This window comes from Chanos chanos, chromosome 8 (assembly GCF_902362185.1).
Source record: "Chanos chanos chromosome 8, fChaCha1.1, whole genome shotgun sequence".
NCBI classification, from domain to species: domain Eukaryota; kingdom Metazoa; phylum Chordata; class Actinopteri; order Gonorynchiformes; family Chanidae; genus Chanos; species Chanos chanos.
In genome coordinates this window covers 21,966,366-21,993,792 of record NC_044502.1, presented here as the reverse complement: position 1 = coordinate 21,993,792, position 27,427 = coordinate 21,966,366, and the positions used below count along the sequence as shown (strand labels likewise).

Below are 27,427 nucleotides of genomic sequence, written 5' to 3'. Positions count from 1 at the left end.
TTCCTGAATAACCATAACCTGAATATTTATGGACATCTAGGTATTACATCCAATAAAAATACAACCTCATGCATTCCAATAAATACAACCTTATGCATTCCAGTATAAAAACAATCTCATGCATTCCAGTAAAAACACAACATAATGCAATCCAATAAAAACACTGCTGCACAAGGAAATGCATGGCTCTGCTTCTGTGCATTTGACCTGTGAACTCTGACCTTGGGGCGGAAGCCGGAGAACTGGAGAGTAGGAGAGACGGTGACATTGAGAGTGGTATAGTGAGCGTCCTCTGCCCTCTTTTCCTCTGATGGAAGGTTCGTCACATTCACATCCAGGATCAGCTTTCTGATGCTGGTATTAAACTGCATGACCTGGTGACCTTTCTCACTGTCCAATCACATACAAACATCACACTGTTCACTTTGTGACTTCTGTAACACTTTCACTACTGCTCAACGTATGTGTAAAGACTTTCAAAAGAACCAGTTATTTCAATATTGGAGGAAAACACATACTATTTGAAAATATGACAAAATGTGGTTTAGAATAGTAGAGTAACAGTATTGACATAAATACTTTTATTTAATACTTGTTGGTAAAGACATGTCCAATCCTGGTTTGAGAGCACTGAACTGAACAGCACTGACCTAGGAAAAGGATGCATGTTTTCATCGGAAACCCTGGCAGCCATCTGCAGGTTACTTTCGCACTTGTTGTCTGATCCACAGGCTTTCTGGAAATGGATCTGAGAATCGGGAGAGAAAACTGTGCTCTTTCAAAAAAAAAACCCATCAACATTAACCATTTACTTAAACTGGTTATGGTTCCCAATGAGACATTCTGAGTGTCAGTCTGAAACAATTTATCACTACAATGGCATTCAGTTCAAAGGTTTTTCTGAACATCACTGAAGGAATGAATGAGCTAACTAACACTATTATGTATGTGGCTGGAAAAGAGATTTTACATTAACCCAAATCAGAAAAAGCAAACACTCTGTCAGGGCTCATTGCCCTCTACGTTCCTTTGGCATGTGCCAACAACTTGCCAAAAGAAAGTGGGGTTTTTTTTCACCTCTTTGTTCTCCATCAGAACTTCTCCCTCGCTGATCACAGGGAATGCGTTCAGGTTCTGGAGGCTTGGGCCTGGTTTTGTATCTGGCTCCAGCAAAGACACAGTCAAGGAGAACACAACTGGTGAAACTTTGTCTCGGATGGGTTTCTGCGGAAAAAAAAAAACAGGAACCAAACAAAGCTTAACAATCATGGAAAGTACTATCTCTAAAAACAGGGTTGAGCATTGCTGGAGATAACAATAATAATGACTAACTGCAGTTAGAGTAAAACTGATATTAATGAGCTGACACAGAAAGGCACAGACACGTTTCCAGTACTTTAGAATGATTTTATAACATTTATGAAATTACCTCCAAAATGTTTTAAAATTCTATAAATTCTTCTTTTAAAAGCTTCTCAAGGCCCCCATACTTAGATAAAGTATTTTATAGAAATGAAACATGTATATACTGAAACTGAATGGGGGTCAGCAGTCATCTCCTACCACAAGTTTCAGTTTTAAAGTCTGGCACTGTGAGGAGGGCATGGATACGGTCCCTGTGTAAACGTCCTTGTTGTCGAGGAAATGAAGACGGCTGTGTGTGCCATGGTGGAGTACATCCGCCTTCACTGTGTAATTCACCTCTGGAACACATTGCATTCAGTCTCATTTTAAACAGAACACCTGTTTCATATGTTGGTATCACTGATTGAGGTATTTGTAATGTTTCAGAGGCTATACATCGTAGTCAGCAGTTTCAGTGTGTAAGACATATCAATTTGTATGAGAGCTTTAGCAGAAAGTTGTACCACACCAGAGCTAATGTTAGCTATGTAGTCCAGTCAGTGCCTATCAACCACATGTTTATCCATAGTTCATTAACATTTATCTATTGCCTCTTTAGCATTTTCAGGTCTGCAGCTTGTGTTCTCTCCTGCAGTTGCTCTACAATGAATCTGACAATGCTACAGACACAGGGTCTATGCCAAAACAAATCTTAATGCTGATTTCATTATGTACAGTCCATAACAAAGTCACATATATTATATTTTTATCACTGTCTTCCGGACAGAAAAAATGGTGACTCAGGGGAGTGGTTCAGAGGAATGTGAAGTGCAGCCAAAGTCATTGTTTTAACTGTTAGTAAGAGCTGGGCATTAAACAGTGTTTGTCTGATATGCCAACTCAAGAACACTGCTGTTCTTTCACCCTTCACCTGATCTGGTTGAAATGTATAACACATCTGCCCAGAACTTACCAATGGTCTCCCTGAAGCTGGAATCTCCTGTGCTGACCGTGTAACTGAAGCAAACTGTTGCCTCCACACTGTAATACACAAATTAATCATTACTATATCCTTCAATATAAAAATGCTCTGCAATTTAGGGTTAGCTTTGTGATTTTGATGGTATCACTATAAGAATCTGTAGGCTCCTTTCATGACCTGGAACTGAGTTACATGGTGTCAGAGATAAAACAAACAAATAAACAAAAAAACAGAAACTCACCAGGAGTCACAATTCTCAGGGTCGATAGTCTGTGGTGTCAAGGTCATATTCCTCTTCAGATGAATGACGGGCCTGGTCCTGAGGACACAAACCCAAAAGTGAACTCATGTATTTACATGTATACCTCAAACACGTCACAACAACGACTTCATCTGGCAATACTCATAATGATGCCAAAATATTTGCTGACAAAGATGGAGCTGGGTTGTTTGGAATGCATGAACTGATCATAAGGCATTTTTGTCAAAAGTTCTTGCAAATGAGAATGAAGCCTAAACCTAAAGTTTGCTTGCTTTGACTGAAAAGCTTTTGTTTGCTATGCTGTGAGCCTGGACCAGCCCTAGACGGCAGATGTAAAGTCTTTTAGTGGAACAGAGATGAGTGAGCAGGGAGACGGACGGGCACAGCCACTCACCTGCTACAGGACAGAGAGGGGGTAAGAAGTACAGTGTCAGAACTCACGGACTGAAACAAACGCACTCTCAGATTTACTGTGGTGGAAAAACTCCTCCCAGCTTTGGGGAAACACCATCATGGGTCAATCCCCACAGTGAAAGTAGGTGATTTTATAGGGGGATGGGGATGGGGGGGGGGTTGCCATCCCCCTTGTTATTACCACAATGACCAAAATGCATTCCCCTTGTTAACCTGCCATCCTCCAATATACTCTATAGAGTATTGTCAGTGACCATTGGGCTGTCTCCCCATTGGCCATTGGGCCATCCCCCCTGTTTAAAAATAAATCGCCTACTGGTTCCAGGCCTGTTAGTAGGTGAATCTACACACACCAGTATATGTCATACATCACTCATCACTTTACCTCAACAAGACCACACGGTCATCCAGGGACCCCACCACCATGTCAGGATAACTATTCTCATCGACATCCACTCCTCCTCTGATGGAGTACCCAAATGTCTGGAAATTTCCACCTGGGATCTCCTTTCCCTCTATTACCTGACATGCCAAGACATAACATAAGCATGTTATATATTTACGTTTCCATAATATGTAAAGCCAGATTAAACAAACTATCAAAGAGCTCCTTAGCATTTAGATGCAGGCTCTGGACAGCCTGCGACAGGATTAAAGGAAAGTGCAACCTGCTACAGGACACTGTCACCTGCTACAGGACAAAAAAGCATTCAGTTTACCTTAGATTTTTAATGGCAGGTTGTCAGACAGATTTTTGAATTAACATCTTGGTGGACACTTGTCTGCTTGGCTAATTACTTTACTTGGACAAATCTGGACCAAATTATGAAAATGGTCATGCCATACATGGACCAAAACCATTTACATAGATATTTATGAAGAAGCATAGCTTAAGGTATTTGGTACACAACTCCAGTTACACCAGTTCTCTCCTACCTGACTCGGCTTAGGCAAAATGCCAGTTTTACTACCCGTGAAAATATACACACAGCCGGATCCATAGTATGGAGCACCCACTGCAAGGTCTGAGAAGAACAGGAGAGAGAGAGAGAGAGGGAGAGAGAGAGATAAAAAGAGAGAGAAAGAGAATGAGAGAAGAGACAGAGAAAAAGGGATTCCAGTATATCATTTAAAGCTATTCTATGCTTATGGAATAATAAAAATATTTTTAGCATTTTACCTTGAAAGCCATCTTGGTTGGCATCACCAATGGCAGCTACAGCCATACCAAAGCCTGAATTCTTGGGTCCCTTGAGGATCATTTTAGATGAAGCTGCACTTTTCTGGAAAGAGCCATTCTCGTTCATGAAGACATAAACTGCCCCTCCTTCCTCTTTCATCCGATCAAAATAAAATGGAGCCCCAACAATAATGTCATTCCAACTGCATGGAAAGGATAGATATAAATGCAAAAAGATCACCGCAACCATTCTTTGTCAAAGCGATGCTGCAAGCAGCTATAGCAAGTTGTGATTTATCATGAACCTGATACCAGAAATAGCTCAAGAAATGTGAATGAAAAGAACCAAGCCTGTTTCCCTCTGGCTTGAGTTTCAAACCCTCTCATCCTCTTTGATCAAGTCACAGTTCTCTGACCTTCTGCCTTGTAAACACACTTTAAAACAGCCCATCCCTCCCCTCCTACAGCTGCCCCATGCCAAGGCTTTCAGACCAATCACAGTTGGCTACACACCTCCCAGCTCTGACTCTGAGTCAAATACACCTGTTATGTCACTGAATACTCTGACTTTCCACTTTATCTAACGGCTGTACCGCTAAATTTAACTCTATTATCAGCTACTAAATCAAAGGAAGACATTAATTCAGCAAAAGTAAATCTTCGGTTTTCAGCTGCTCCAGGTTTATTAGCCTAGCTTTTCAGCCCTTACCTATCGTTGTTCACATCCAGGACAGCGATGCTGTTGCCAAAATAGGAGCCAACCTGTTCCCCTTCAATAATGACTTTTTCCTTTAACTGGTCTTCGTTTTGGATGATATTGGCCAGAAAGACAGAGCCCTTGGCATTGTCTCTGGGAGCACCAGTCACTACTGTCTCCTTCTCCCTGCTCAGCAATCCATGCTCTATTGCTACAGAGTAACCTGCAATATAAAAACATATCCCCTTTGTAAGAAATTAATAGAATTGGTCAGTCAATAACTCTTGAAAACAGCTCCACATTTAATGAGAGTCATGTACCACAAAGAATTTAAATGTATGATTTTAAATGTACTTATTATATTGACAAACACATCACAGCATGCAAATACTTGAGTGAAAAAGACTCATAATACTTCACTAAGAAATACTTAAAATTATTTGTATCCAACTTAGTAAACACACAGTTTCAAAAAGTCATTTTCTAAACATTTACTAAGCCATTCTGAGCAGGGTGATGAGAGAATTTGGATCAATGCTGAATGCCTTACCTATGTAGATATTTCCTCTCCTCATGTCTGGAAAGTTGAAATTTTGACTATCTAGCCTAGCAGTGTCTCTCCAAATGACATCTGCGTTTCCTGTGGGATATAAGTTATTAAAAAACATTTTAGCTTAAACATTTTGGTAGAAGAGTGATGTGGATCTTTTGACCCTGCTACTGAAAAGACACACACACAAAAAAAAAACACAAAGGCACGTACAAGCTTGTCTGATTAACCGTCCATATGATGTTGTTATAAACTTTAAGACTTCTGGATGCTATTACTGTGATGTAGGTAACCTTTGTGATGCTGTATATGGGCAGTGTAATGTTGTGTTGATGTGTAATTCCATGTTTATTAATAGTGTAATGTGCTGATGTGTGATATATTATTATGTAATGCTGTATATATTAGTGGTGTAATGTGTTGTATAATGTTGCAGTATAATGTTGTGTGATATGTTGTTGTGTAATTCTGTGTTTATTTTGGCAGTATAATGTTGTGTGATATGCTGTTGTGTAATTCTGTGTTTATTTGGGCTGTATGATATTGTGTGATATGTAGTGGTGCAGTACCTTGCCAGTTGTAACACCCTGGAGAGCCCACGATGACCTCAGATTGGGTAATGGCAGCAGATATACCCATGGTACACATTCCCTCCCTCAACTCATTCCCATTAGGATTACACACCTCATAATATGACTGCCACAGGAAGTCACCGGGATCATATGACAGGTCATTACTACGGATATAGCACCTTCCAATCATACGCCAGTTGATGCTACTCATGATTCTCACATATCGATGACCACAAGCCTGTGGAGCAACGAAAGCTTAGTTTCAGGCAGGGTCTGTCAACCTCTCCCCTTCTCCCCTGTCTCCTCATTACATTACATTAAAATTCAGTCACACAATACGTTCACTGCAACCTTGGCTGAAAGAGAAACCTATGATCAACATATGAACCTATAATTACAACATCTGTATTCAGAACTCAAATTAGATTTTAGAAAGTCCAGAGGTAACAGCCATGATACATTTGCACTTTAAATAAACACATATCACATCTTGGTATAAATGCTGTTACAATGAGGCAGAAGGGGACAGATCGATTATTAACCAGCATCCTTAACAGAGACCTGAGCTGGAGTCACAGATCAAACAAGGTTCGTGTAGCCGCCAGTGACTCACCAGAACACGCCCTCCTGGTAGTTTCTGACTATCCACTGACACACCAAGCCACATCCCATCCAAAACCTCATCTTGACCTGTCAAATCTACAATGCATGATTATTACATGCTATTCAATCTAATTGATCGCCTTATGGAAATTCTTACTTTTCTTTTTTTTTACTGAGAACATGACTGACAGAGGGAACAAAGACATCTTTGATAAAAGTACATGATTAAAGCCTGAGACAGGATGTGCTTACCTGAGCTGACCAGGTTCATTCTAATGCAGTCCGTAGGGTCTGTGCTGATTGGACAGGCGTACATATCCCCAGTCTCATTGGCTGGTACCTTAGGCTCCGCCCTCTCTTTTGGTGCCCCCACAAGAAGTCTGACACACAAATGTAGCGTCATTTCACATAACCGTGCTCATGCCATTACCACTGTGGTCATTCTTATCAGACCCATCTAATAGAAGTGTTTTTACCATTTTATAAATCAGACTTTTCAGACCAACACATCAACAAGTCCAGACTAATGGCTGCTTATGTCAGACACTATGAGTACAAGCCTAGGAGCAGCCAAACAACTGTCATCCATATGACAGAATGACACTTTTTCAAACCCACCATTTGGTGTCACACAGTTTTTGTTAATACGTTGTGTAATTTTCATGCTGATCAGCTGTACAAGTATGGGCATGTTATGGTGAATTTCCTTAGCCTCGGGGAAAAAAAGAGTTCTGAAGTTTACACCATTCAAATGAGCCAGATTTCAAAACCAGGCCTCGTCCGTTTGGAAGCCTGTTTATAATTACATATTTACATTTATTTGATCAATTTGATTTATATGTATAGCAAAACATCCAAGTGCTGCTAAACTGTTGGCAGTCATGGAATGCCTCTTATCCAATCAAATTATTCTACTGGAACTCATTGTTGTATAATACGAATATGATTGGGATGTCCTCTGAGCCCCCAAAGATCGCGAAGTTTTGCACCAGCTTTGGCCACCAGTTGAATAAGCCCTGTTTTGGACATGGATTTGGGATGATAACAGTGATCAGATTTACCCGCCTAAACTACCAGACCAGGTGCCAGGTTATGGTTGGTTTTACACTGTGATTGTACAGCATTATTTACACTCTTCAGACAACTGTAAACCATGCTGCCAACAACTGCAGCAAAAACAATATCACCTCTGCTTCATTCGGAATACTGACACAAACCTATTGGTACCCATTTTCCTTTGATTTTTATCTGTAAATTTTGCATGTTGTTATGTATTTTGTAGTTATTTACCGTTATTTGTGTGTGCATCAAGTACAAGGCTGTAACTGTGATTTGGTTATGGTACTCTCTTCAGCCAGTTTTAACAATTGCAATGTTTCTAATCCCTCATTTCCAGCAACCTTCCTTTTGTCCTTCTGTGTTTGCCTGATCGTCTTTTGTTTCCCCTGATTAATATGCTGTTCATGCTGTGATAAGGTGGTGACTGAGTAGAAGGCAGACACAGGTGACCACGAGGAGAGTTAGAGGAGAAAAGGAAGGGGGGGCAGCGAGGAGGAGGAGGAGGAGAAGGACAGTGAAAGACATTTTTGAAAAAGACACCCACAGGACTGTCATCCTGTTTGTGGGTCTAATTTTATTTGAGCTCTTCCACCTCCACTTCATTCTGTATGGGGTTGGTTCTATTTGTGTCATTTGACTGTAAATCAGGTTTGTCTGAGCAGGAGAAAGGATATGAGGATGGTATGTGAAGGGCAAGTGAACTGGACCATGGATGGACTTTACCAATAATTAAACCCAATCAGGCTACTTGTGTCGTGTATCTCTCCTCATCTTAACCACTGTTTCCTCCTGTGATGTAGATGCTGGCTGGGGAAATCACTGTGTTTGAGTCAGGTTGCATTTTATGTCTAATATAAACCATTTCTGTTTATTTACATGTCAATTACTTTACGATACACAGTGAAACCATAAAAAAATAGTGGACAAATGCATCCACAACCATGCAACTACGTTTTTGAACTTTAATAAATAAACAACTAGTCTTTAACAAGACAAATAACAAATGACTTCATAACCACTATGGCCAGATAAGTATTCCTTTCCATTCAACTTTTGGCCCTCAACAATAAAAAAAAAACACAAAACAGTTTAGCTTTCAACACCTTTTACATAACTGTTTCTTTTCATGGCCATAGATTAAAATAAAATAAAACATCAGTTGCCATTCAAAAATCCACTATTTCACTAGACACTTTTCAGTCCTCCTGATGTGCTCTGGTATACTTTCCATGACGATCAAATTTTTCCCCAAGTCCTCGATTACTACCCAAGTAGGCATGAAAGTCTTTGCAAGAAGTTGTATTGTGTACACAGAAGCCCCTTCAGTGACTCAGCAGACAAGTGATTCCTTTCCTTTGTCCACTGGCTTCGCATCAGTGAAAAAACACTCTACATTTGCACCTTGAGAAGGAATAGCAAAGAAAAACTGCAATCTTCAGTAGCTTTGAATGAAACTCAATGCTTTTGGACCTTTCAAAATATTTGGTCCACTTCTTGTGTGCTTGCAGATCACTGAAATCTCTATCACTGTTGCAACTTTCTGTGAATTTCTTCAGGTTGGTGACCTGATCAAAACACTTTGTCATCAATTGGCACCCCCTTTTCTCCCAGGTGTTTGACACAGGCTTCTATGTCATTCCAGCCAGGTGTCTAACTCATTCTTCCACCTAAAAGAAGAGAACCTCCATGGGTGCCATCCATTTCTCCATGTATGTCAGGGAAAACAGGGGACTCAGTTGCAGACTCACTGATGAATAAATAAAATGTTTATTGTGCCAGGCAGAAGTCTTTCAATACACTTGGCAGAAAGCGGAATCCAAAAAACAAGCAGAGGTCGTACCACAGAGCAGTCAGAGGGAGGCAAACAATCCAAAACGGCAGACAAAGGCAAAATCCAGAGACAGGCAAATGTTCAAAAGCAGGTACAGGGCAAGGCAGGCAGGCAGGCAGAAGAGGCAAAATCCAACAGGCAAAAAGTAAAAAAAAAACAGGCAGAGGTCAAAAACAGAAGACAATCAGGATAACAAAAGGCTAGGCCGACACACTGTGGAAGGCGGTACGAACTGACAAACAAAGGGTAGAACAGGCAGGGTTTAAATAGACAGACTAATTACTACTTCAACGAGACACAGGTGAGCACAATAAGTGAGGGGCGGGGCCAGGGCACATGGAAAACCAAAATAAACAAAAGCACATGACAAAACCAAAAACAAATGACAGCTGTCACCAGACCTGACCAGCAGGGGCACAATAGAGAGCAGGTCACGCAAGAACCCTGACAATGTACTCCAGGCGTGAACTGTACAGACCCTGTCCTTGAGCACTGAAATGGTCACACCTCTTACTAACTCCATCCTTGTGCTTTTGTGCCAATAGTCCCTCAACTTTAAGGGATATGAAGTTGTTGGTCTTGCGTTCAAGAAGCATGATGTGAACTTTGTTCAAAATGTTCTTCACTTCCACAACTGAATTGTTCTGCCTTTTCATCTCCTGAATGTGATCGAAACACACACGAGTGAGTGCACGTGCCAGAGGTAAATCTCACTTAACTCATCTTCAAAAAACTGCTTGATCTTCAAAAAACTGCTTGACAGCCATCGCATCTTGCTGTGAGAAAGGAGACTTCTGTATTCAACCTCAAGAAATTCACAGTACTCCTTTGGATTCTCTGTGCATACAGTGTACATGTGAAAGTATTGATATATTTTGCAAATGATGTCCCTAATATCAACATCTAGCATGTCTGCCCCGTAATGAACACAATTGTTCAAGACGTGTGCTGGGCAGCCCACAACAATTAAAGACTTGTTCTGCAATGACTTCTTTAAGTTAAAAAATATTAAATATTCTATCCTTCTTCATCATGCCGGATTCTCCCGAACATTTTATTGCAGGTGTCACCTGTAAACGCAATACATTTTGAAAAAATCCCTTTCTTTTCTAGTGTCTTTGATGTATAGTGCGATCGAATCAGCTGACTCATTTGGAGTGTTTTTAACTTCAATTAAGTTACTTTGCACGCCTCCATTCTTCAAATCAAAATTCTGTATAAGCAGTGCAGTCCACTGATCTGTAGCTATTGTGATGCTTCATGGTGTGGAATGCAAACACTCCCTCTGCAGTAGTATGTTACTGCATCTTCTGTTTTACCTGGTCTCACAAAATAGTCAGTTGATTTACCTTATGAATTCTCCTTTAGCTGCAGTTTTGTGTTTTGCAGAGCTTATGTGGGCCTCTAGATCGCTAGCACCTTTATTTGATACTAACACATACATGCCTGTTGCAAGGTCATGCATTCTGCTTCCCATGGATCCCGACCAAGATGAAAACACAGGAATTTTTTCTGTAATTCATCTCTGTATTTACATTTGTGTTTGGGCAAATGGCCCTCTTTAAGTCTCTTGGCTGTTGCTGTGGTGCTGAGGGTAATGACTGAGATGCAGTTTGACCAATGTTAGCATGAAGGGCGTGTACATGATCGACAGGACCTAAAGAGAAAGGTCAAAGCAATGTGAAAACACACACAATGACTGGCGATTGCAGAAGCAAAAATCCCGGACATTTCTGACGATTTCCCGGCCGGATGCATTTTTTAGTTCCCAAAAAGAGGACATGTCTGGGAAAAAGAGAACATATGGCTAGCTTGTCCTCTTTATCCCAGGTGGGGCTTAGGACTGCAACAACGCTCTGCCATTTGAATTAGTGTTTGGCTCTGGTTTCTGCTTCAGATCCACCTGCTCTAGTTTAGCCATCACTGCCATCTGCTCCAGTCTAGCCCTCACTGTTTTTGAGGCTTTCTTATACCATGCCCAAACCAATGCGTCCCATGAGTCCTGATGCCAAGGCTGATGTTTCTGCAGTTAGTGCACAGGTCTTCCCTTGTGATTTTATTTGACCAATAGCTGTTGCAGATCCTGCAAAGGAAGCTACTGTGAAATGCCACAACCTTTTTCCTGTCTGTATTCAGAATTCTCTAGCAATCAGAACCACACAGAAACAGGGAGTTCACATTGTTGTTGTAAAGCCAGACCTTGGTTTGTGGTGCATATTGTTTAAAACTCAAGATGGAATGCAGCTTACTGAAAGCATTCCTGGAATTGCATAGGTCAAGACCTAACACCTGGATTTATGAGGTATATGGAGTCTTCAGCTTGTGTCAGTGCTTCTCCAAGTGTTTGTTATATTAATAAACACAACCTGGGATTTCTACTTGTTGATGTTCAGACAAGTCTGTTACGAATATATTTTAAATCCATTAGATTTATCCCGAAGATAGAGGTGTTTTGATGAGATGAGAGCCAAATGATCCACAAAGTCAAAGTCTTTTAGTGTGTGTCCAGGGTCTGGACACCTGGACACACTCTGATGGTGTAAGGCCCATCATCCAGTCAATGGTGATCAGGGGAGAGAATACAGCCATGTTTGATATCTGACTTTATATGGAAGAGTTCTGTTGTTGTATTCCTGAGGATAATACTACATTTGGAGTGCTCATAAAACAACTCAGTGAAATTCACAGTGTTGAGCAGTACTCTGAGGATGTTCCACAAGCATTCCCGGTGAACACTGTAACATGCTTTTTTAAAGACAATACAGTTCATGTAAAGAGGTGTTTTCCACACAAGGCACTGTGCGATGATGATGTGGGGTAAATATCTGATCTATGCATCTTCTTCCTTTGTGAAAACCAGCTTAAATGAGTCTCAATACCTCAATCAAAGAATCAGGTCCTCTTTAACTGTGTCCTGCAGAAGACTGTGCTGGGAATGCAAAAAAGTTCTATACCTCACCAGTTTTTATATTTGCTAGTTGCCTTTCTTGGGCAGTCTGAAAACAAGGCCTTTGCTCCAGCCATGTGGGATGATATCATGGGTCCAAATCTTTGTGAAGATAGTCAACTTGTTTTTGTGTTGCTGTGGTGATGCTTTTAGAAGTTCAGCATATAAGCAATCAGCACATGGTACTTTGCCCTTGTCCATGACCTTGATAGCTTGACCATCCCCTGTTTCAGATGGCAGTCCCCTGTCTCAGACAGCAGTCTTCTGTTTCAGAACGCAACCTTCTGTTTCAGAACGCAATCTTCTGTTTCAGACAGCAGTCTGCTGTTTCAGACGGCAGTCCGCTGTCTCAGATGGCACTCCCCTTTTTCAGATGGCAGTCTTCTGTTTCAGACAGCAGGCTGATGGTGATATTTAGAGTACGGTCACAGAGTGGTGGATCTACTGGGCCTTTTTATGTTCTGACCAAATGAACACCTCCTCAAAGTACAGAACCCATGTTGTGGCTTGATCTGTGTCTGTAGTAGATAAGATGCCATGTTTGTCTGTCTTACACAAGTATATTCCTGTACTACACAAGAATAGATTCACACTATAGATTCACAAGAAGTCCACACCAATGATATTCATGCAGAAATGCAGGCTAATACATTACATTGGTCATCAGAAATGTCTGCACATCAGTAAACAGGGGCACAGCTTATGATCCTTGTGTTTCACTGAGTTTTCCTTTGATCAGTGCTAACGCTCTCAGGGGAACATACCTCACAGGCAATTGCGTGGGCCACATGATGGTGTTCATGCTTCCCTTAAATTACAGGAAACGCTTGGGTTCACCTGCATGGTTTAAAATTCCAATACACTTTTTTCTCCACAGCCAGGGCCTGTAGCTGCTGTCAGTGCAAGTGCCTATGGACAACATGACTCATGCAGAAATGCATTCCATGGGCCTCATTAACAACATGTTCAAAAAACTATGAATATACGTGCACGTAAAAAAAAAGAAGCTTGCACCAGATTTATATAGAATTACACAACTGTGCATACTTGTGCACACTGATCCAAATTATTTTTCATAACAACCTTAAGTCAAAATCATCTTTAACATAAGCAGACATGACAAAGGTAACACCATATTACATACTGTGTCTGCTGACATCTGAAACATCCAGATTTGTGAGGTTTGCTGAATTTAACCTGATATGACTTGTCTTGTCAGCTGTGTCAGGTGTGTGGGATTTAACCTGGTATGAACTATCATGTGCTGGTAAGATATAAGCTTCAGTGTCTAAACACAGGCCATGAATAACAAACACACAAGCAATGTGCTACATGAAAGTCTTCCATATTTAGCACATTTCCAAATCTAAATTGAATTGTATATTTGTATGCTGGATAATTTACTGGGTGCATGAGAAATAATTTCTTAGGTTTATTCAAAATGACATCATGGGAATAAATGTGGTGGAGAGATTACAGTGTTGCGTCACATCTTTGGATGGGCATCCTGCATCTGAAATGAAAAGAGTATAAAAAAACCATTTTTTGTTCCATCTCTGAATGTAGACAAGCCTAAATAAGTCATAGAAAAATCTTTTAAACTCTGATGCTTGTAGGGACAGTTAAGCTGGCTGAGTCCTGCGCTGAGTGCAACTCAACATTTATTATTCAACAATTACACCCTGGAAAGGACATTCTGTACCAGCCACCTCTTGTCTTTGTTTCTTTGTGACTATGTGCATAGTAATCTTGAACATCATATCACACTGAACAGTGATATGAACTGGATAAAGCACAAAGGCGTGTCTCCCTAAGAGGTCAGGTCTCAGCATACCCCTGACAGTTCAGAAGGGCTGAACGGTACAACAGCCCCTGGAAGGCCAACCACTCCCCTGTTTGTCCTGATGCCTGAGTCACCTTCAGAGACGCAGGCTATGACAAAGAGACCAGTCCTCATTCCAATAAGTTTTACAGCTGTCCCTTCATCTGTCAGTGACCCTCAGACACTGAAGTACTGCTGTCCTGCCTCATTCTGACAGAGTTTCATTAATGTTCTCAGCTCAGTATGCAGTGCATTACAGCCCACACAATAAATCCATGACATCCACAGGACTGTTCAAAAACATTCATAAATACGTTCATAAAACATTTATTCAAAATTTACAGCATCCATGACATTGCTGTGGCATTGCTAAGGCAATATCAATTACAAAACTGTCAAAATGAAAGCCATTTTAAATTTATAATAAATTCTATCCAGTATTACTGATGACACTAATGCAACTCAGTGTTTTATGAAGCAATTCACAAATGTTTTGCAGATCTTGCACGGTGTGTAATATTCTCTCTCTCTCTCTCTGCGTGTGTGTGTGTGTGTGTTTGCGTGCGTGTGCGTGTGCGTGTGCATGCTATTTTTTGATCAGATAGAAAAATGAGGGCTAAAATGTGCTGCATACCACATAAAGGAAACAGATGGGTCACAAAACGCAAAACAGTTTCATCCAAAATCATGATGGGTTTACATTCATACCAGGCTTAGTTTCATGTGCTTCATCTATTTGATATCTCAGTGTTACAGAACACAGACGGAAGAATCCAAATACAAGCGTGCAATAAAACCAGCCTTGTATACGTGGTGTGACTGTACACAAAATCCTCCTCTCAAGGCCAACGACGCCAAAACAACCCACATGGCTCTAGTGCAAACTCAAGTCCAGACAAGCACAGAGCCAGGCCCAACATCTGAGTGAAATACAGAGAAATGAATTGGACACATGATAAAACATCTCTCTCTCCCCTCAAATCACGTACACACTTTCAGGCTTGTCTCCAAATTCTCACTATTAGGACACAGCGTGTAGTAACACTGACTAACTGTGGAGCTAAGAGACACACACAGTGGCCAGCACCACATCAGAGATACTTCCACCTTTACAGCCCTTCTGCCCTGTCTCAGAGATACTTCCACCTTAACAGCCCTTCTGCCCTGTCTCAGATACTTCCACCTTGACAGCCCTTCTGCCCTGCCTAAGAGAAGCAGCCCCAGTCCACATGTGATAAGAATGCCTTCTTATCCCACTGTCAAAAAGTTCTTCCTTCTCATTCCACAGCACTGTCTCCATTGATCAGATGGAACTGTCTCAGTGTTCATGGGAGTGCTGATAGTGTGTGAGTTTAGCCTGGGTGCATGCAGAGCTCTCCTTTGACCAAACACTGTGGGCAAAATTTACCAAAGCATTGCTGCAATAATATTGTTATAAGATGAAGTACCTTGTTTATCACACACACACACAATATGTGGTAGGAGCAATGGGCAGCCACGGGCCAACTCCAGGTCTTTTTGCCAGTGCCTTGGTCAAGGTGATTGTGGTCTTAGCGGTAAGAGAAAACCAGAGCACACCCACGCAAACTCCATACAGAAATGACCTGAGACAGCCAGGATTCAAACCCAGGGTGTTCTTGCTGTAAGTTAATAGTGCTAACTACTGAGTGGAGCCCAAACAATTGCCTCATGTGAGGATCAAACTCACGACCTTCAGATTATGAGACTGGTGTGCTACTTACTGTGCTAACGAGGCCTATTAGGCTTGCTGTTTTTGCTCTACAAACATACAAACCTGTCAGTTCTGGAGAGGAATTTTACTTATGTCAGACCAGCCCAATGTCTTTTGTCACACACACTTGTCAAACTATCACACATCAGACAAGCCTTTTAAAGGATGTGTGAATTAGTTAAATAGATTGTTTTTTTCAACTGATACTGATTTTTCAGTCACCCTTAATAGATTTAATAGACCTTCCAAAGAATTGTTTGCTTGGGCATTTTATTTTTCTGCCCAAGGAAATTAGCACTTACTGTTTACCATTTGTTAAAAAGTCCTTCAAGCCAGACTGGGTGATTGCTGCGGTGACAGGATGTCCCAGATCCATCCCCAAGCAGAGTCAGAGCCAACAGTTCGCCCAAGGCGTCAGACTCATCCACCCGCTTATCTAGATGACTTCGAGGTGGATAATCCAAGCCACGGTCAACAGCTCCCAATGGCACATTCAGAGTATCGCCACTGGACCCCACATGAGGGAATTGCCGAGATGACACCCCTCTTCCGTAGGCAGTGGCAGAGTCAGAGTGGAGATAGAATTGAGGAGGTGTGGGAACTCTGTCAAGTTGTATGTGACTCTGCTCCTCTGCATTCCTCTGACCACAGTCTAGATAGTACTGATTACCATCTCCCCCCTCCAGCAACGGGCCTGTCAGCTGACGTGTACCCGGCCATCCGCCAGGTGCAGGAAGAGAACCAACAGCTGCGTCAGGCCGTCATGGACATCACATATGGAATGAAATGGGACAGAAGAACCGACCCTACCCGCCTCCAGCATCCAGTGCCTGCTCCTCGAACCCAAGTTTCTGGGCGACTGACCAGGCAGCCTGAAGTCAGAGTAGCTCTAGTTCCTGCTCCACGAACTAGGACTGCTGCAACATCAGAGGCTTCAGAGGCAGACAGTGTTAGCAGCATCCATCCTACTGTGCTGACGATTACCCACACAGTCAATCCCAACAGCATCAGCAGGGCTCAGTGGGAAGATCCTACTCTGATTTACTTCTGCCAGACTACCGCCCTTGACATCACTACCATCATGGCCCCTCACCTCCCAGCAGAGAGAGAGCTTACAGGGGACCCAAGCCCAACATTCTGGATTTCACAAGCGAAGACTCCCATCAATTTGCAAGGCTCAGGCTCTCTCTCGAGAACATATTACCCGACGACATTACTGAGCGTTTTAAATACCAAATACTAGTGGAGCATCTGAAGTTTGAAGAGGCCCTGCTAACTGCAGACTCATACTGCAACTAACCACACCCTTATACAGATACCATCAATGCTTTAGCCGACCTCTAGGGACAACCCCATCTACTGGCCTTGCGGAGAATTGCAGAGGTTATGTATGGCCCCAATGTCTGCATCGGGGACATCCAGGCCTTCCGAAAGTTCGCCCTGCAGGTTTGGGCTCTGTTGGGAATGCTTGACCAGATGGGTGACGAGGGCGCCATTGAGCTCCATTGTGGGTCACACGTCGGGAGGCTCCTGACGAAGCTGCCACATGACCACAAGGCCAACTTTAAAAGGTACATCCATCCAAGTAGACGCCCCACACCAACACTAATGGATCTTGCAGACTGGCTTGAGTTTGAGCTGGAAGTGCAGGGTACAGACACAAAGACCAGCCAGGGGGAAAGATTGGAGGGGACCAGGCTGCAGAGGGATAGAAAGAAGGACCTTAAACAAACACCACGGACGGTCACGATTCTGCTGGGGGCAAATTCAACCCCCATTATTGTATAGAGAACCTTCCACAGAAATAAAGGCCCCAGAAAGAAAGTTACAGGAGACAGTGCAGACCTACTGTCCATACTGTGACAATAACGTCCACTATCTCAACCAATGTGCCAACTTAGCTCAACTCACCTGTGAGCAGAAGACTGCAATTCAGATGTTGATGATGTGGTCGTAAACACCAGGCAGCACAGTGCAGGCTAAGGGCCACCTGTCAGACTTGCAAAGGTAAACACTTAACCTCCCTCCATGACCTAAACAACAGACCAAGGGAAAGGGATTCTGCAGCCTTGACCTCCACAAGCGAAACCCTGTACCTGGACAGGCCCGCGAGTGGTAGTATTGTGCTCCTCCAAGTAGGCAAGGTGCTGTTACTTCATGGCCCACATACGCCATTCTAGATGATGGGTCAGAAAGGACCATCTTGCTTCATGATGCAGCACGGCAGTTGGGACTGGAGGGACCCCGAGAAGATCTCGCTTTGAGAACAGTCAAGCACGACACAGATTATTACAGAAGCCAGAGTTACCTTCACCCTCTCTCCAGCGTCGCAACCAAGAAAGATTTAAGATACGAGGTGCTGCATAACACTTAGGGCTTGCCAAACACAATCATCCAGTGGAAGCCCTACAGAAATATAGGCACCTTCAAGACCTACTCCTCCAGCCTGTTGACAATGTGCAGCCGCTGCTATTAATAGGTTCAGACTATCCGCACCTGATCTGCACCCCATTGAGCCCGTATAACTAGGACCACCAAGAGGACCTGCTGCAGTCAGAACAAGACTGGGCTGGACCCTACAAGGCCCAGCAAAGCTTATCACACATCAACTCTCAGCTCAGCAGTGCTAGTACGCATCCATGACATCCCCCTCAATAGAGTTGCGTCAGCATGTTGACAAGTTGTGGCAACTAGATATCCTCCCTTACAGGAGTGAGAAAGTGGTCATCCGCTCCAGAAGGGATCAAGAAGCCATCAGTTTTGAGTCCAAAACAGTGCGAGCAGAAGTGGAGGGTGTCCTTCGTTATGCAACACTGTTGCGGAGGAAGACCATGCCTTCATCTGCAAGCCCTAAAGCAAGCTGTTCTCGCTCACCTCCGAGGGACAGAGAAACGTTTGGCAAAGGACCCAGAGCGCACAGAGGTGTACAATTTCAGAGATCCACAAACTGGGAAAAGGGTGGATATGTCGTTAAGTTGGACCCTGAAAGTGTCAGCCAGACCAGTGAATCGTGGTACATCCTGCATCATATGGTGAGCCACAACAAGAAGAATCGAATAGTTTTCAACTGCTCATTCCAGTATCAGGTCATCAACCTGAATGAGTGACTCTTACCTGGACCTACCTTGGGCCCCACCTTGCTGAGAGTGCTGTTGAGGTCCCGAGAACATGCCGTAGCCTTTGCCAGTGACATCAAAGGCATGTTTCACCAAGTGTGGCTGCTTCCAGAGGACAGACCGCTCCTCAGATTCCTCTGGCGAAACATGAAGCGCGATGCCGAAGCCAGTGTCTATGAGTGGACTGTCCTACCCTTTGGCACAACATGCAGTCCATGCTGCGCTACATTCGCTCTGCAAAGGCATGCTCTGACTAACAGCGAACCTGAAGAAGATGTTCACACAGCAGTAGAAATCAGTTCTATGTGGACAACTGGCTGCAGAGCCTCACCACTGCCAAAGCAGCCTGGGATTTAGTGGATAAACTTCAAGCTCTCCTAGCTGCAGAAGGCTTTGCACTACGTCAGTGGGCCAGCAACGTCCCCAGTGTCATCAGCCACCTCCCAGACAAAGACAGATCAGAAAGCAACGAGCTCTGGCTTACACAATCGACTTGATATCACTAAATTCATCCTGGGTCTCCACTGGCACTGCCAGACAGACACCCTGAAATACAAGTGTCGATCAGTAAAGCATGATGTCCCGACGATGTGTAGCATCTACAGGACTTTAGCCAGTCAGTATGACCCATTAGGCTCCATTGTCCCATTCACCACGAGAGCCAAGATCCTCGTCCAGCAGCTTTGGGACAAACAGCAGGACTGAGATGACCCCCATCTGCCTGCTAATCTCCTGCAAGCCTGGCATGCTTGGGAAGATGAGCTTCAGCATCTGGAGAAGATTACCCTACCAAGGTGTTACGTCACTCCCACCTTGGACATCGCAGGCTGCACAAGAGACATCCATGTCATCTGCGACGCCTCGGAAAGTGCCTATGGATCAGTTGGCTATCTCCGCACTGAAGATCCGTGAGGACAGGTGCAGGTGGCATTCCTTGCAGCACGCTCTAGGGTGGCACCCAAGACACAACTGTCCATGCCAAGACTGGACCTTTGTGCTGTACTGACTAGGGAGACCTGCTTGTGGACGGATTCCTCTACTATGCTGGCATGGATCAAGTCCAATTCATGCCAATACAAATCTCTGTAGGAACTCAAATAGCAGAAATCCAAGAGTTGACAGACGCCCAAGCCTGGCACTATGTGCCTTCAGGAGGCAACCCCGCAGACAATCTCACACGGGGCAGAACCCTCCTACAGCTCTCGGAACAAACCCGCGGGAGTCAAGGACCCCCCTTCTTGTGGAAAGATCCCGATCAGTGGCCAGCCCAACCTGAGATAGCGGACCGTACCACTGATGTGGAAGAGCAGAGGCTCACCTTCTGTGGTCACACGACTGCTTCTGCCTGTCAGTTACCAGACATCAGTCATTTTCACAGCTACAGAGACTTGATGGAGCCCACAGCACAGAAGCTACACGAGGCAGCCAACCAAACAGGAGACCCATCAGCAGACCTATCAAGAAGCTGAGCTTTGTTTGCTGAGACATGCTCAGCTCACCAGTTTTCCCGATGAGGTCAAAGCCTTAACAGCAGGAAAACTAGTGCCCACTAACAGCAGACTTCTCGCTCTCGCACCCGAGTTTGACCACGGTATTGGGCTTATCAAAGTTGGCGGGCATTTACACCATAGCGATCAGCTGGATCAGGAAGGCGGCACACCCTGTCACCTTAGATCCTCAGCATCCCCTCAGCCGTCTCTTAATCCACCAGCGCAGCTGCACACAATGCAGAAAATGGCGCGGGAAGCCCGAAATACCAAAGATGGGGGCCACCCTCCCGCCTTCGATTATTTAAGCCTGCCCTCTTCTCAACCGGGGTTGACTGTTTTGGACCCTTCATTGTTATAGTTGGTCGACGGAGCGATAAAAGATGGGGCATCATCTTCAAATGCATGACCACCAGGGCAGTGTGCGTAGACCTGTTCACAAGCATTGACGCAGACTCGTTCTTCATGGCGCTCTGCCGTTTCATCTCCTGTAGAGGGAAGCCCCATGAGCTGTTGTCAGATCAGGGAACAAACTTCAAAGGAGGAGAGAAGGAACGTTCGGAAGTGTTTGCTGCCCTGCAGCCCACTCTGCAAACTCAGCTTGCCAAGCACCAGATTAAATTTACCTTCAATCCACCAGCAGCTCCCCATTTTGGAGGCACATTGGAGAGAGAGATAAGGTCCCTCAAAGCAGCGCTCCGTACAACCCTAGGTGCTCAGACAGTCACTGAGGAGGTCCTGAGGACAGTTCTCATAGACATCGAGGGGATTCTGAACTCCAAGCCGTTCACTTACGTATCCTCTGATGTGGCTGACGTGGATCCAGTCACCCCCTACACCCTTTTAATGGGGCGGCCTGACTCTGCTCTCCCCCAAGTTGTGTACCCAGCTTCAGAGATGCTTAGCCGCAAGCGCTGGAGACAAAGCCAAGTCCTCGTTGACCACTTTCGGGCACACTTTGTTAAAAGGTACCTGCCAAACTTGCAAGCCCGCAACAAGTGGACCACTGATGCCGGGGACATCGAGATGGGAATAGTAGTCATGATCGTTGATCAACAGTTGCCAAGAGTACTCTGGCCAGTGGGGACGGTGACCAATACTAAAGCAGGTGTTGATGGGAAAACCCGATCTGCCATGGTGCAAGTGAAGAATCGGACTTACACCCGCCCAGTCTGCAAACTGGTTCATCTGCCAACCCTGCCTGATGACATGAAGTGACCTGAGCCTTTTCCAGTATGCAAATTTACTTAGTAAATTTGGAGGCGTCAATGTTAAAAAGGCTCAGCAGTTTCCCTGTTTATTTACATGCTTATTCGGTCTTCCATTATTCATATTGGGTAAGAGAAGACATTACGGACATTCTATAATGAAGATGAAAGCATCTTCAGAGCAGCAAGTGGGGGTTTACCAAACAACACTTAACATAGTTTACTGCTGAGTCAAGTCATGAATGAAGTTCCTTTGAAGTTACTCTTTTTTGATTGACACATAGCCCATACTATATGTTACTATATATGACTATACTATATAGACTATAACTATAATATATTAAGCTTTCACCTTACCACAGTTAATCAACATATGTGTACCAAAATGTGTGTGCATGTGCATACAGAGGAACAGGTGCAGACTTTCAAGCACATAGACATTTAACCATAGGCATAAAACAAAAATTTCAGCCTGTGATGCAGAAGTTGTGATGTGCAGATGCCAACAGTCAGGATAGTGACAAGCAAGAAACTTACAAACCAGGGACTGAACTGTACCATCTGAGAGAGAGAGATGCCTTCTCAAAGACAATCATCTTTTGTCATATTGGCAAAGCGTCCCTGTTTCTCTGCACTCATAAAACAGTGGGTATCATTAAAACAGTGGGCATCAGGACAGAGTAAAACGGTGGGTATCATTGAAACGGTGGGTATCATGGTATCATGACGCAATAAAATTGTGTGGTTTGAGTGCACAGAACAAGACTCTGAACGTTACATTAACGTCACAGTATCAAGGCGTTTTCCTGGTCTGTCACTGAACAGCTTCAGAATCAGAACTACACTCTGTCTACACGAGAAATCTTTCCCCAGGGCTGTGTCGGTCAGGCAGTCTCTCTGTAGCCACTGTGTGGTACATCTGTTTTTGATGAGCCAACTCATGTTCTTATTTTTGACTGCCGAGCCAACCTTGGTTTGCACTCCTACCATAACCCAAGCACAGTCCTTCCTACACGTCACACAGAACTTCCCACTGTACTGTTGTTCATGGATTCAGTCAGCATGTGTAAAAACCTGCTTTAAAAAAAGAAAAATTACACCTGAGCGAGCGAGAGTTCAGATTGTGTATTTATTTAACTGGACCTGCTTTCCTGCTGTTCAGGAATTTGTCTGAATGATTTCATGTCAAAACAGTCATGTGACCATTTAGACATGTAGGTTTAAACATCACAGTAAATATATTTAAGACATAAACATAAAAAGAAAGTAGCAATATAAACCTAAGAAAAAACAGTTCACATGTCAGCAGTCTGATTGTTTATCAAGTATGGTAACACTACCGCTTACAATGCTACAGCACTACAAACACATAATAGATTTGTTTCTCTAAGTCTGCAAACAAATATCTGTCAAGTTGTAGTCCACCCTCACACACACACACACACACATACACACCCGCAGGCACGCACGCACACTAACACACACAAACACACACGCAGTGGTTCCAAATCAAAATGTCAAAGCTTCAAAGAGCCCAATTCCTTTCCCTCATACAAAACAAACTGGAACAAATCACACATCCCATCTGTTCAGTCTACAGCACATGTTGTATTGCTTAAATGGGATGTTCAATCAGAGTGGGACTGTGGTTTATGCCCAAGGTTTGATCCTTTTGAAATAAAAGAAAAACAGCGAGTATGAATCGCTACATGTTTGCTATGTTTTTCACTTGTTGTGAAATCTCACTGTAGTGTGAGGGAGCAAGGCTGCACTCAAAAAAATTAAAACTGATGTTTGTTTATTTAAAGCAAATAACTCAAGATGAAATAACTTGAATTCGTGAATTTCCATGTATTGCTTGAAATGTTATAGTCGAAAGATCATAAATAAGCCAATAGTTCAACCAACTAAAACTCGTCATGTAAAATGCACTAGAATGAATTATGTTTATCCAAGTCTAACAGAGGACCCTACCATTAGATGATTGCAGGTGCAGTAACCATGTGAAAAACACTGGATGGAAAGAAACAATAAGAGTTCGTTCCAGTAAGGCAGCTTACAGCTGATGCAGCTGAGACTTGGTTTTCAATTGTTAGCGCATGCTAAATAACACCAGGTTTATTGTGTTTTTTTCAGGTGGTGTTTCATTTAAATGAAAAAGAATCTGTCATTATGTTTAGATTTATATGTTTACTGAATGAGCTACTTATGCCTCATGCCACTGTGCCACTTATGTGTGTGATGTACCTCATTCCGCTGCGTGGAAACTTTTCAAACGTGTGTCAATTCATTCTGTGATTTTTGAAAACACAAGTTTTTTTGTTGGCTGCAAAGTGGGTAACACTGGGTAACGCTACTGCCTCATAGCAAGAAGGTCCTGGGTTCAATTCCCAGTCCGCTCCAGCAGCCCCCACTACCCTAACTAGGACAAGTGGCTTTAAAAGTGAATGAATGCTGCAAACACTGGTTGTTAGACCAAGCAGGCTGTAAATGGTTTCAGTTAAGTCACCAGTTTTAGCATTGATGAGTCAATGCTAGATCAGATTTATTTGTTAAATTTACATATTCAAACTGGATCACTGACAGCTGTAGTAACTACCTACTCAAATAAATCAAGTTCATCTAACTTGATCACATTAAATTGAAGTTACCACAGTAAACTGCATTCATTTAATCTGTCTTAATTTTGTTAGATCAATAAAATTACTTAACTTTGAATGAAGATGATTTATTTTACTTTCCACAATTAAATTAAGTAGATGTAACTTTTTTTTTTCCAGTGTAGGGGCCATACCAACATGCCAATGACATTAATCTTCCCTAGATGACTGCATCAGGGGTCGTCACTGTTCACAGCTGTATATTTGATCAGTCTAGAGTAACAAATCTCAACGAGTGAAACAAGTAAATGTTCCCGACTGACCCCAGAGTTAAGCTTGAGTTTGCATTTGCCCACTCACTTTTTACTTCCATTAGAGTAAATGACGCATCACACTGTTAGACTTTTACCTCAGAACACCTTTAGCAAACAAACAAAATAAAAACCGTGGCTTAAGTAGGTGAAGTTCACATAACTCGGTGCTTTTTGTTCTCTGGTTTTTATAGTATATTGGAAATATGTGAAACCAGAGGTGGTCACATGTTTCACAGTAACTGGTGGATTTCAAATCCTTTAACTGCTTCTCACTGTGTGCATTGTAGAATCTGCAATGACTACAGTGTAAAATCTCATTTGTTATCCTGTACAGACTCGCTGCCTTGACGGAAACAAGTAAAATTACAAACCTGAATTAAATTACGCTTGAGTGTGTACATTCACATTCTACAGTTTAGATCAGACATCCGCATTAACACTGTCAGACCCCAGACATTAGCGTTACGGGATCAATAGTTTTCATCTCTCTCTGAATTTGAATCACGATTAGGAAAGTGAGATTGGGTGTAAATCATTTACTGAAGCCGCGCCCTGACAGTTCAAACAACACTCTGCTCTTACATATCCAATATGGTACAGCAAAACCCCTTCTGAAACGTATGGGACTTTACGTGAATGATCGCTGACCACGTAATTCAAAGTTGGTGAACATGCACTTCAACAGTTCTCCCCCATATTTTATCATATGCAAGTTAAAACTTTATTAAGGAAGGGAACAAAGTGATTCAAGTAATATACAATGCAGCAAAAATGACAGAATTATCAACCCCGAGGGAATGAGAATGAGAATTACAAATCCTGGGGGTAACAACAGGAGCATTACGGGCTTCAGATGATCCCGACAAACAATACAGTGATAACAAATTACTTACAAGTATTTCTCCTGTCCAACTGCCTGCTTATGAAAGGCGACCGACAGTCCAAACAAACTGCCCGACGTCTTTCCCTCCTTCACTACTGGGAACCGCACGTCAATGTTAAACGCCCGGCACGGTTGAGTACAGAACAGCAAAAGAGCCAACAAGAGGTGTGGATCCTTGTAGAAACCGTGGCAATGAAACTGAATCATGTTAAAGACAGTATAGCTCTGTTGTGGAAGCTTTCTACAGTTCATAATTCATTTCCTAAAAGCTCATTTTATCAGCGCTGAAGAGAGTCAGTCCTCCCTAACGGTTATATAAACCATATACAACATGCGCGGACGTGCACTCCTGTAGAACATTAGCCTACTCGTTCTTCCGGGGAGTTGTCCTTTACTCGTAAATGAAGTCGCTTCACCTGCAGCTGCTCCACTGGGCATGTGGTCACCTTGATAACAGACAAACGCTGATTTGTTAGATTAATGACAAACACTCCGGATGTCCTGAGTGTGTGTGTGTGTTAGAGGGAGAAAGGGCAAGAGACAGCGAAGGAAAGAGAGAGAGATATTTTGATAAATGTGTGTGATAAATTTGATAAAAGTGTGTGTGTTTGTGTGTGTGTGATTCAGAGAGAGTTGTTATTCATTGTGTTGAGCAAGTGTTTGTGCAAACAACAACAACAACAACAACAACAATAATACAGTTTTTATGATTGCTTACACACTTGTGGAATTTCGCTAATTCTGTCAAAACGCTACACACCAAATAAGACACTTGGAGATAAACATCTCACCTCTGTCAAAATGAAACTGCAATCAAAACCTAACAATCCTTTATCAAAATGGCATTTTTGCAACAAACTGATACACACATGCACCATTTGAAATCCTCTTTGAAAGCAGCAACAACACACTGATGCACTCTATACAAAATACGTCTGTCTTTAGTATTTCGTATACCTTTTAATTTTCTCATACAGGCTGCTGTGAGAGACTGTTCCAGTACAGTACATCTACTCTACATTTCAATGAACACACAAAAAAAGAAAAGCTTCAGAAGAAAAGTATATACAGCTTATTTTTTTTCTGCCATTGTAGGTTTTTACAACAACAAGAAAACACAAAGAAAAATAGAATTGCAGTACAGTAATCAATACAATATGTTACGCTAAACTCAAAAATAATTACAGTAAAATTACAGTGCAATGGTAAACAAAAATTAGTATTGTAAGGGATCAGGTGGATGGTTTATGGATCCCGCCCTCTGTCTGGAGAACACCTTGAAATCTCCTTGCAGGACCCCCACAGACACCCCACCCCCACCAAAAGCTTACCTGAGGTCTATTTGTAGTGCTAAGGCTCAGACTGATTGGTGTTCAATTACTGTACTAGTGTTTTCATGTGTGTTTGGGTGTTGCCAATTTCAGCTATGTTTTGCATTTCTAATAGAAGTGTTTTCCCATGATTACAAGAGGTTTCATTCATGAACAATGTGTCTAATGTAAGAAACAGTGTGTAGTGTTTTGCAAACAGTGCGTTGCAGAACTGTAAATGTGACCGGTCTGGTCGGACACCGTTAGAACTCTGCGTTGTGTTGTATAATGCGTATAATAAGACGACAATCTCTGGTTGACCAACCAAGGGGCAGGATTTATTTTTTACAGCGTCCAGTCGACTGTGTGACACACAAAAACAGAAGTACAAAACTTCACGCGATCGTATACATGCATGCGTCTCTCTCCTCATGGCAGCGTCCAGTCGACTGAGGAGAAACCCCCAAATTTTTCTTTCTTTTAAATGCTAAGAGCTAGTATTAAAGTTAAACGA

General features: G+C 42.8%; 1 protein-coding gene across 1 annotated transcript in view; it reads right to left on the bottom strand.

Moving 5' to 3' along the window:
• The window catches only part of itga3a (integrin, alpha 3a), a 33,904-nt gene extending 8,094 nt beyond the window's left edge, over nt 1-25,810 (bottom strand). Inside the window, exons 1-15 of the mRNA XM_030782974.1 lie at nt 25,614-25,810; nt 6,857-6,984; nt 6,615-6,700; nt 5,999-6,239; nt 5,430-5,519; nt 4,892-5,102; nt 4,183-4,385; nt 3,939-4,027; nt 3,388-3,524; nt 2,568-2,645; nt 2,318-2,385; nt 1,564-1,703; nt 1,078-1,224; nt 651-748; nt 222-390 (exon numbers count right to left, since the gene is read on the bottom strand). Coding sequence (XP_030638834.1) covers nt 222-390; nt 651-748; nt 1,078-1,224; nt 1,564-1,703; nt 2,318-2,385; nt 2,568-2,645; nt 3,388-3,524; nt 3,939-4,027; nt 4,183-4,385; nt 4,892-5,102; nt 5,430-5,519; nt 5,999-6,239; nt 6,615-6,700; nt 6,857-6,984; nt 25,614-25,810 — 2,082 coding nt within the window. The remainder of the gene's footprint in view (nt 1-221; nt 391-650; nt 749-1,077; nt 1,225-1,563; nt 1,704-2,317; nt 2,386-2,567; nt 2,646-3,387; nt 3,525-3,938; nt 4,028-4,182; nt 4,386-4,891; nt 5,103-5,429; nt 5,520-5,998; nt 6,240-6,614; nt 6,701-6,856; nt 6,985-25,613) is intronic.
• Nucleotides 25,811-27,427: the final 1,617 nt, after the last annotated feature.